The 12,181-nt window shown below is 34.3% G+C and overlaps 1 protein-coding gene across 1 annotated transcript in view; it reads right to left on the reverse strand.

Annotated features, from left to right (window-relative positions):
- Positions 1 to 12,181, reverse strand: part of STT3B (STT3 oligosaccharyltransferase complex catalytic subunit B) — a 50,475-nt gene that overhangs the window by 19,762 nt on the left and 18,532 nt on the right. Inside the window, exons 2-5 of the mRNA XM_057380009.1 lie at positions 8,773 to 8,881; positions 6,793 to 7,080; positions 5,019 to 5,084; positions 1,320 to 1,419 (exon numbers count right to left, since the gene is read on the reverse strand). Coding sequence (XP_057235992.1) covers positions 1,320 to 1,419; positions 5,019 to 5,084; positions 6,793 to 7,080; positions 8,773 to 8,881 — 563 coding nt within the window. The remainder of the gene's footprint in view (positions 1 to 1,319; positions 1,420 to 5,018; positions 5,085 to 6,792; positions 7,081 to 8,772; positions 8,882 to 12,181) is intronic.

Consider the following 12,181-nt stretch of genomic DNA (forward strand, 5'->3'; position numbering starts at 1 on the left):
TGAACACACAGTACTATTTTCCCCACATGAGTTCAAAGACTAGTTCATTGAAAGCTGAAAAAGCAAGAGCACTTATTCTTTATTCTTTCTGGCTACCACATTGCTTCAGGATTTTATAATTAGTTGATTTTGTTTTCTCTTGCCTAATTCATAGAAATCAGAAAATGAAAATACTCAATAAGACAATTCTAAAAGCAGAACAAGATAAATTACYTTCCCTTTCCCCTTAACTCAGGAAGAAGTAGTTAACGAAAAAGTTAAGTAATACCAGCATTAAAAATTAAAGATGGGTTAGAGATTTTTCTTTCTTAACTGTAATGAATTTCCAGTTCTCAATTACATAAATAGAGTAACAAAGAAGTATGGAACCAATATTTATTGATTTGATAACAAAAATTCAAACCTGACCTTGAGTACATTGAGCTGTTATTGTGGTATATAATGGTTCATATATATGTACATACAGTAATTTCTCTAGCAGGCACTAAAAAAGCATTAAAATAATTAAAAATACAAAGATAAAACAACATTAAAATGAATAATGCAAATATGTTTACAGATACAAAACATTGTGATTATGCTCCAACACCTATTGTAAAGGCTTCACATTAAAGATATTCCAGCTAACTTATGAACCTTTGAATACCTGAATTTTTAATAATTATTCACATACCTACATAATGGCCAACTGATTTTATTGGTAAAGTGTCTGTAAAAACAGTTTACAGAGTATTTAAGTGTCAGGCARATGAATAAAAAAGTTAGGCTCCTAGGACGCCTATTCACACATTCCTGAAACTGGAAGGAAGGCTGACCAGTTAATCCAATAAAATTTTAAGGATTCCCATGGAGTGGACAGGCTCCTACTGTGCACTCCTATTCCCAGTTACACATATATATATATATATATATATATATATATATGTTTGCATAATTCCTGCTGTACAACTTTTAAAAATACCAATTGTTTATATACTTAAAAAAGAAAAAATATAAAAAGTTATTAAAAGTACACATGTAACACATATTTAAAAGGCATTAACAAGGGTCTTTTACATCAAACCACCCATTTTTCTTTCCCATGCAAAGGAGAAAATTAATTAGCAGCTACATATACAAAATTTTGGAAGTGTGAGTATGCTTCAACTCCTTYGTTCCATGTTGTAGAAAATAAATTACTATAATCAGTAATCAAATTAAGACAGGTCAATCTGATATGCAATTTCTTAACACCCACTTGATACAAAACACATCAGTACAATAATTTCATACCTGGTGTTTAAATATTTGAGAATGACTTTGCAATGAACAAAACTTACCAATGTAGACCCTCCTGCTGTATCTCTGCATCAGCAACAGAACAAACACATGCAGTGGAATAAGATTGATGATGAAAACATAACCACCCCATGCAGAGACCTGTGACAAAAGGAACAGAAAATCAGATCTGAAAATATCTGYAAATCTTCAGGACAGCCAGTGCTGGATTTATACATGCTGATGGTTTAACAAGAAAACATAAGGTCCATCTACATGAGCAGTCAGAACTACTACTAATACCACCAGAATCTTTCCCAATATAATTTTATAAAAGAAAAAYCACAACAAAACCCACATATCAAAGGTGCTTGAAATGGATGGATTTCCAAGGCTAGCCTTCCTAGATCTTCTCTTTCCAGRCTAATTTGGTCATACTGGCAAACAACAATGTAATGCTGGAGGCTTTACATTTGCCAATGGTGAAGGCAGCAACACAAGGCAGCAGTAGGATCTGTAGTGCCATGAGTTGGACTTTGATGATCTTTGTGGGTCCCTTCCAACTCAGGATATTCTACGATCTTATGTAGGATCCAAAACTTTCTTTTGACAAATTTAGCACCATGCTCTGCACTTTTTGCTGGGGACAAAGAAGACTATGTCCAGGCAGAGAGGAGAARGGGACTAAGGTACTCCTTTAGATTGTACCTTGGAGCAGAGCAGCCAATGCAGGTTGCAGTGTAAGGAAATAAACAAAAGGAAGGGTAGGGATGCACATGAAAGCAGGACTGAGCACTGTGGAATGATATACAACAACATTATGGATATTGCAAACCTGTGACAACAAGAGCTGTTGAGAAGGACTGCTACRGTGTACTTAGAACTGAAACACTATAATGTTATTAACAGATCACTGATTGCTGGTTTAGGTAGGATTTAATGAGCTATCATCACAATGTGTTATTTAAATTTCTAACATATTTAGAAGGGCTCATGTTGACTAGACAATCTGCATTTTAACATGTCCTCTTGTCAAATTACAGTTTAGACTTCTCCCATATGCACCATGCCTACCCTAGATCTTAATTTTTACCATGCAGTAGCTAATGTGGTTTTCACTTTAATTGTACTTTRGGGTTTAGATTCATGCAGATATTTTTAAAGCCCTACAATCCAAAAAGAATCTCAAATTACTATGTTCTACAGAACAGATTCTAAAAATAGCATGAGGCCGTGTCTTTTTTACTGTCTTTTGACACTAATAGTACAAAACCCAGCATTTCAAAATTTCGGGTAAGCAATTCAGACAAYGTGAAACAAGTAGAATAAAATCATRTAAGTTTTTTAGTAAYTCATTTCAGATTATCAAGATCCKATTGCCAAATTACTAGTATGAAGTATCACGATTTATACAGGCAGATTTATTTAATGGGAAAAAACCACTATGAAGACAGACAAGACAGAAAAGAGTAAGTTCAAACATGAAATTAGAACACTCTCACATTTAGGGAACGGTCTGAATGAAGCAGGCTATAAACAGCTTGTATGGACCAGAGATCTGCACCCCTAATTATCAAAATATTAATAAAATCTAAGCACTGAATATTATACTGAATGGACAACRCACTTTGGAACTTCTCAAACAAAACTGAGGCACCCTCACAGACTGGCAAAAAGAGTGGAGACAATCTATTACTCCTACAGGATTGCTTCAATATAGAGCTTTCTTTTATTTTACCTCCTTGTAATAAAAAGGTGTATGAAGCAGAAGCTACTGAAGTAAAATAAAGGCTAATAATAAAAATCCAAGAAAAAAACACCCTTCTCTATATTTAATGCAATGCAAGGCTATGAATCAAATTACCACAGTGAGTTAGGTACATATTACAAAGCAGACTTAGTTATCAAGAAAGATTTGTCAGTTCATGCAATATTCATTCACCTTTCAAGAGGCTGCTCCCCAAACTTCCCATGCAAGGACTGACTTTTACTACCTAGAAACTGTCATTTAACTTCCAACTTACACTGAAAATTATTAATTCCATCAGAGAAAGAAAAATTATTGCTATGTCACAAGTATTATAATTATGCTTTGTCCTAAAAATTTACCTAAGCAAAATATTCAGAAGGGCAACTCAACACAATTCCTTCCAAAGGGGAAATAGAATATATRGAAAGCCATCGCCTATGTGGGATGAAGGCAGTAGAAACAACAAAAAACTATCATCTAATCACTGAGATTTGAAAGCTAAGATACAGACAAATCTGAACCTTTTATGAGCTGATAGCACTTGAAAAGAAAATAACTCCCTCCCCCCCACATTTACATTCAAGGATTGAGTGTCATGATGACATCCATTCTGTAAGTTCTGATATGATGCACACACTAGATCACATATTCTCATACAATCCCACACACCAAAATGGTAARAACTTGTTACTGTGTGATTTTTCAGCAGTAAAATTGTGAAAGTATTGTATTTGATATCTGTAYGTTTATGAAGGGCACCTTTAGAGAATCTTACCAAAAATCTGGCACAATATAAAAAAATATCACGGTATATAAATTCAATTCAAAAACTTACTTGCAGCTTTTGTACTGAACTTGAGCATGTCCCAAGCTACAGGACCTTTTCACTATAATGCTATATGAACAGCAATATTGTGTATAAAGACAGGGCTCTTTATTTAGCAATGTGGCAAAAAGGARGAAAAATTGAATGAAATAAATGAACTCTTAACAAGAAATAGCTTTCCTATCCTCTTTGGTGACAAACAGAGGGCTATTATTTCCTATATTAACTGCAAGTCTCCCAGGAAACCAAGTGGACATTAAAGCTAGAGGAAAATTAGACAGCATCCAGACAACCTTTGAATTAACCCTGTACTTTAAGGCACATAAACCAATCCAGAAGTTTCTTTTTCTTGCAAACCTAGTTACCTGATGGTAGAAAAGCAGTATTTGAGACCTTGATCTTAACTGTCACCAAGCAGTTATCCTGGCCGTCCCACACTGGGTGCTTTGAGGATAATTTATTATTCATACAGCCACAGAACGTTTATCAGTTTGGGAAAAAAAAAGATGTTTGATTCAAATAGGAAAATTCTTCAAGTTGAAGGTTTCAGAAGATGGAGGAGGAGGAAAATCAATCCCCTCAATTTTTCTATTACTTTTATCTCTTTAATTTTACTACTGTTTCCCCACTCCGTTAGCCCTTAGGAAAATCTCTGCAATAGCTTCCATTTTCATAGATCAAGAATGAAAAGGGCATTTATGATCATTTATTATGACACTGAAATCATTCATCGGTTAAGCTTTACTTCTGGCATAATCATACCCATATAAATAGCTTTCTAAGTTATAAAAATGTAACTTTGTCCTTAYATTCTAAATATTCTGATTATTGCACTACAGTAATAACACACAGACACATAAATATCAAAACTATACCTTAATTTACCTGTACCCAAATAAAAATGCAACTGAATCAGAGCACCTATTCACAGCATGGGAAAATTTTGTAAGTAAAGTTATTATGCTTCCAAAGTTTTCCAAAAATTGTTTTCATCTTTTTYATTTAAATATTTTACATTTCAATTTATTACGTTTAGTCACATCTTTACGGTTTTACTAACAATATGAAGCAACACTTTTATATTATGGCTCCAATAAATATTAAAATATTCTTTGTCAACATTTGGATTATGTAAGTTTTATTCAAATAGTTTAACTATTATATATATATATATAAAAGCCTTACCATGTAAAAGTAAGATAGACAGCAGCAGATTGTCCAAAAGACTGACCCAGTTTTCACAGACTTCACCTGGAAAAATGACCAAGTGTTTATGAATGACAAAGACTGGACAATATTCAAAGGTTTAGTTCCAAAACAATTGTTGAGAAATTGGTGTCTTTAGCCTGCACCAAGTTATATTTTATGCTTCTAAACTGATGYCCATAAAATCWTAACACAAATACAATTCTTTCACACACAAAAGGAGGTTAGATTTATTTTTCTAGCAAAAGCATATGATCCAACTCTGCTTTATGATCTGATGTACAAAGGTGGGTGCAATGCCTCTGTGCTACTTTCTCTGAGATGTCAGAGMACTTTATAATTCTAAGTGAAGATTATCCATGCCTTACTTCATCTGACCCAACYCTGCAATTAGACAAAAGAGCTATTCTGTAATTTTGAAAAACTCACTTAAGGTTAGTGAGAGTATCCAGATACTGCTAAATGTTTAGCAGGATCCAGAAATTGCCCCAGGAATATGAATTTGTCTGAAACTGATGGGGGTGACAGTGGTGAGGGAAAACAGGAATGAAGAACAGAATTAAATACAGCTAGAAAGTTGACTACAAAATATATCTGATTCACACATAATTCTACAAGCGTTCATGCAAACATTTCACTCTGCAGTTYAGTTAAATGTGAGTTCCATGAGAACAGATAACTCCTATCATATCTGTTACTCTAAAGTAACARCGTAGATTGATTCTATTATTGTTATCAAACACAGTACACCTTTCCAGCTGCAGCTTATTCTAAAAACAGATGAAAAAACCTGCACTTAAGTAACACCAGTCATTCACTCATAAAAATTTCAGTTATCCTTCCATTATATTCCAACCAACTATATCCCCAGTTTGAAATATTCTAAAGCTGAAACATTTGTGAATATACATCTGCTTACGAAAACCAGAACTCTTGATAAAATTACTGTAGTAACCATGCACTTACTTGGAGCGAGAGAGAAAGCTGTAGTGACCATGTACTTACTTGGAGCCACTCTAAATGAAAAGTACAGGCATTCCAGGCACACACAAGGGACAGTACCCTACAGTGTCTATGCTGAATTAACAGTTCATTTATGCTATTTGTGTTATTTCCAAAGTAGGTACAACAGTCCAGAAAAACTCCAGYTTCCCTAACTCCTTCATGCAAAACTACATTACAGATGAAATTCTACACAGATTAAGGAGTGACAGATCCACTGCTTTAGAAAGCAGGCTAATTAAAAGACACAAGACACAAGTAACACTAATATCTGATTCTAGATAGTTTTGAGTATTTAATTTGGATACTTAATTCAAAGCCCAGACCCTCCASACAGTCAAAAGCTTTTACAGAAGACAATTTAAAGCACTCCATATTCAAAGTCTATCACTTTTCATCAGCTATATAAGGAGGCTCAAATTTGATGCACACATAAACCTAATACCTCCAAACAGAAAAACAAACAACYCCACTGTTTGCTTTAAATATATAGACTCATCATCGTTTGCATTACTACTATAGGACACACATACTTCAGTGGAACAGTGCATTTACTCAGCAAACTAAAGAGCATGATTATGGAGTGGTTCAGATCATGTGACTTCTCCATACTTGCCTAATCAAGAGCCAAGGGGAAGAGGGATGAGAGGGAGGAAAATAAGWATTCAATGGATTCTAAGAAAAATCAGTCATTTGGTTGGAGGAGGGACCAAAAAACCTTTCCAGAGCAAAAGACTCAGCAATTACTTACCCATAAATAGTATGTGAACTGCAGTGCAAAAATAGCTATGCCTTCATTGTCAAACGATCCTGCTACTGATCGGGATATGTAACCTGGAACTATGGCAATAAAACAGGCAGCTAAAAGCCCTGCTCCCTGGTTCCACAGTTCTCTGGTGAGCAGGAAAGTAGAAATAGCTGTAAGGCCGCTGAAAACTGGTGCTAGAAACACACATACATCTCTTATATGGACTGTCACATTAAGCATATTTAAAATCCAATGTATAAGGCCTGCTGTCACCATCAGTCCTGGGTATACCTACATGGAGAGAAAAACCARAACAAACCAAAACACATTATTACAGGAAACTATCATGGTAGGTTTGTTTACATATRACTTGCAATGAAACAATAATTTTTTAAGATTATATAAGCAGTGCRTATTAGCATAAGCTAACAGAATTATTTTAATACTGCTTTAATAATGTTTTGACAACATCMCTGAATACTAATGGTTCTTTAAATTTTATCCAAATGCTAACAATCACATATAATCTATTTCATAAATTAATGAGCAGCAWACAGATAATACCCCACCTTGCTGGACATCTACCATATAATGAAAAGAGCTTGTCATTAAGGTATGGAAGCAGGAACTAAAATTTGCAAGACAATATCAAGCTAACTAACAGTTTTAAGGAAAAAATCCAAGCCTCAAAAGCCCAAGACATCTAGAAAAAAAACAAAATTTCCCAGCTATATCCATTTTCCTTTAAAATATACTATGCCATTCTTTCACTTCTTGGTATTGATGGGGAAGGAAAGTGTGCATCAACAAGATTTAATTTTTTAAATTTGAAAAGTTGATGATTAGTCAATTGAGTACTAAATATTTGCAAGATATCTGAAGACATCTTTGCATATGAAAGATTAAAATAAAGTGCTGTAAAATTGAATTAAGATGTGCTCCAGGAAAGGTAGCACAGACTTACACAAATCTATTGAACCCATCATAAAATATTGGAGAACTTCAGAATATTCTTAATAGAAACTCTACCCTCCCACATTTATCAACATTAGAAAAATCAATACATTACTAGAAAAGTTAATGTGTACTTCACCTGCCTTAGTTTCTTTCAAAAACTAAGAAGGGCATTGTACTAAATTAAATTAACAGATGACTGAACATTCCCCTGCACATTTCAATTATTTTTCTTAAGAGTYTTTATTTTGTATAAGACAGGTATGGAAAACATGCACTTACATGTTACATAAAGAGTCTCCTTTATCTCTCAGATACTATAACAAATAGTGATCTGACTGCTACAAAAAGCTTGTAAATGTCTTTACATTGTGTATACTATAATTAAAAAGCTTTAATGAACTTTCACATACTAAGAAACACATGGTTGCATTACTTAGTGTTACTAAAGCTATTCCAATGAACAATATCTGCATTCTGATTGGATAACATTGTTTTGTACATCGTTCCTGTGTTGTAACTTGCATTGATACCAATCTTAACTAGTCCTGATGCTTCATACAGGTGCCACACTGATCTAATTTCACAAAGTCTTTTTCCAACCGGAATCCYAGCTTTTTTCCATACATTATGATGCCTACTCAACATACATCATTGGATTAAAACTTATACCTTAAGAAATATAGGAAACAAATTTGAAAAACATTTTTTTTTAAACACGTTTTTCCTTTTTTGATTTCATGTACTAGAATTACAGGAGTCATAATAACCTTATTTATTACTATTAGAATTTCATATGTAAGGAAGTTCTGTACTTCTYGATCACAATTTGCTGTTGAATAAAGACTAAGGCATTTTGACTCAGTTTCTCCAGCCAGAAATAAAGAACCACTCAATATTCCCTCGGCAGCAATTTGACAATTAAAAGCATATTTTGTTAAGATTCTCCTTAAATCAATGCCAAATTTGCATTGAAAGTTCAAAAAACTTCTTGCAAAGTCATCTTTAAGTTATTATTACAATACTTACAGTTCCACCTACTATTCTTCCTAGTGGATACCATGCTCTTTCATCAAACCAATTTAAAAATTCATAAAACCCGTGAGATGCAAGATGATGTGTTGATCTATAGTTAAACCTAGAAAGAAACAGAAGAAGRGTAAGATAAAAATCAAGAACTTAAGCATCTCATTTGCTATCTAAGTACAATGGTCCTCTCTAAATCTATGGAGTTTTAAAGTAAAATACTAAGTTCTCAGYTACTAACCTCTATATTTTCTTCATTTCTACAGCCAGTGCACATACACAGATGATAGGTTACAATTTTTGGTGGGTTCCTTTTTGTGTGTAAACATTTAAAGATTTTTCTATCACTCTGATAAACACTGGTTATTTTTAAAATTCTTTTCTAAAGCTACTAGTTTTCAAATAGTCACATCCACACCATGCAAGACTCCCATTCTGAGAGAGGACAGTACATTTTCTGCTGCCCTACTTCATGWAAAATTGAGAGGTGACTCATGCAATAATAGGCAACAGGAATCAGTCTATTTGTTCACACTATCCAACAAATGGCCTTCTTTCAATTAGTAAGAAGCTACACAATGGAGAATCTCTGTAGATGAAGTTCCATCAGTTTGTAYATTCTCTGCTGCAGAAAATTTCTTGTAGAACAAAAGGTCTCCCATGCACACCTGGAGTTCAGATTTTCACACTGTCTACAATCTATTAAAACGCATCAACAGAACTGCCATTAAGGCATTCATCTTCCACCTTCCTGGCATAAAGTATCTCAAACTTCTGTTAACTAAACTTTTAAACTATTAAAATGCCCATTAGTTCTTGCAATTAGGTATCAGGCTGTGAGAAGAACTAGAGTGGATATTATCCCAGATCAGCAACTCTTTCATAATGATTCATTAAAAGGCCAAACTAAAAAGGCTACAGGTATCAAGTATGYGAAGCTTTGTAGAGAAGGTTTAGGCAGAGAAAGCTGGGGTGAACACAACTTCTAAAACAAGCAATATCCACAAAGCCAGCCCTTCTAATAGGTATTCTAACTGAAATTTAGTTAACCATGTGAAATTCATTGGTTAAAGAAGGATTAAAGATTTTATTCATCAGTTAAATAGAAGTTCAGGTGACTAAATAGAATACCACAACAGACGACAGGATGGACAGGCAAACCACCATGAAAGGCTTCCAAAGACACTGCTAGAATTCAAGCCTAGAAAAGTTTGTGTATGTTTTTAATTTTGTCTATTTTATGGAAATATCTCCTTTTATCAGAAATATGTATCACTTCTTAAAACCCATTTTTAAACTACCACAAATTCTTTTGCATATCTAGGATTCCCAAAATATCACAGGCTTACTTTGAACCAACTCATTTCAACAGAATAAAGCTAATGYCATTTAAGACTGCAAAACCCATCAAGTTCCTAATTGTTTAATCAGTACAAGTCTAATATCTGAGGTAAAACTACACTGAGGTCATGAGCAGACTTCTTCATCAGTGGAATAACAAAAAGAACTGAAATTTAGGTTCAGATGTCAGCAAATTTGCATGTTTCAACTGATTAAACTATCATAGCATCAGTCAAATGATATTAAAAATAATAATAAAGAGTGAAGAATTTTCAGGAACACTCCCTTACATCTCTTAAATAAGTAGTTACATGCAATACATTAACTGAGAAAACTGTGGACTTTCAAAGTCATTAATCAAGTTTATATAAGAAAATTCACACACGCATCAGTCATTCTGACCTAGAAATCTTTGATTCAAACAGCAATGTGACATTGGTTCCTAATAAGCCTACAACTATTCCCATTTGACTAGATTTCTAAATATTAATTAATTCTCCAGTTGTGAACTGTCAACTATAATATGATTTATGAAATGCTGTACCTGTAAAATTAGCCTCTTATCTTAGTATAGCAAGGTCTGTTGTTAATTTGTTTAGTGCCAAGTGCCTGCAGTATGGTATGAAACAAATCAGCAGTTTCATATTGCACAGGACACACAGAATCCATGAAGCTACAGACTGGACTGAAACCACTGAAAACCCAGCCAACATTGTTATCCTCAGACTTTAAAAAGGGAACAAGAAAAATGTTTATTAACATGGATTCTTTCAAATTTCTAAATCATGACTCAAACTCAGAGTGGCTACAAAAGTATGACTAATGTTTACTTTTAGAGCATTAAAAGATTAGTTAAACAAATGAAATAGGCAAGAAGAATACATATTGATATTCTCCTCATGTTTCCAAACAGCAAAGCTTCATAACTGACTTCAGAAGGATGCAAACAACTGTCTTGTGCTTTGGCAGCAYCCCATTAAGTCTTTAATAAGAATGAATTACCACTCAAAATTGAAATGCAACGTAACAGCATTTTTCTTCTACCACTTCAGAGGTAAGAATTTAATCTTCCCTCCTAATATACTCTTAGACAGACACAAATCTATTAATGCTTCTTTCAAAAAGTGATTGACTCTTTTGCCACAAATGAAAGCATGCAGTGACAGCTGGGCATGTCTTTACAGCAAAAATTTCTGGCAATATTATAGGTGCATTAATTTTTCACTGTGAGAAGACCTGTAAGTGAAAACAAGAAACAACCTTCTAGACATAAAAACTAAAAAAAACTAAAAAAATAATAAAAAAAAAAAATAAAAGAAAAATCCACAAGAGAAACTCTAAAAGACAAAGAAACTGAAAAAAAAAATTTAGAAGCTTAATTCAGCACCTTGCTCTGACTTAAAAAAACAGTGCCCACTTCACCTCCCACTAGGTAACCTGCAAACAAAAGTAAGTTAAAATATCAACATAAACATATGCACACATCAGGGAAAGRTTGCTGTGATGTTGCATATCAAAGCCAGCTTCAGGCACAGACAAACTAGCAGCAACRGGCAGTGCACCAGGCAAAAATATAGTCTGGCAATCATATGATGATGCYGGTATTATGCTCTGATAGCACTTATCTTCTCCTGATCAGTGATAGCACTGATATCTTCTCCTTTAGGGACAAGCCTGAGCCTTGTGAAACTGTTTCCCTTTTAGCCAGAATGGAGAGAGCTGCTAACAGACAGCAAGCGTCACAAACCACAGTCACACCTTCTAACTATCTTGGGACTTTTCAAACTGTGTTTAAAATGCAGCACAGTGGTATTGTATTTCTACTGCAGTTCTGTCACAGTATCTGCCACTACAGATAGGTTTCACAGGGGTGTAAAACAGCCCTGGAAAATATTAGAAAACCTGCCACCTTTGCCTACACCTGCATCTGGGAAACTCAGGGTCCACAACTGAGGGAGGAATCAGAATGGATGCAAGAACAACCCGTGCTGGGTTGCATTTCAGGTTTGGGGGCCACTGCCTGCCCCAGTTCTTCCATCTGTAGCAGCAGCAAGAAGAGGTGATATTTAGG

This window comes from Malurus melanocephalus, unplaced genomic scaffold (assembly GCF_030028575.1).
Source record: "Malurus melanocephalus ecotype Western Australia unplaced genomic scaffold, MMel_1.1 scaffold_432, whole genome shotgun sequence".
In the NCBI taxonomy this organism is placed as follows: domain Eukaryota; kingdom Metazoa; phylum Chordata; class Aves; order Passeriformes; family Maluridae; genus Malurus; species Malurus melanocephalus.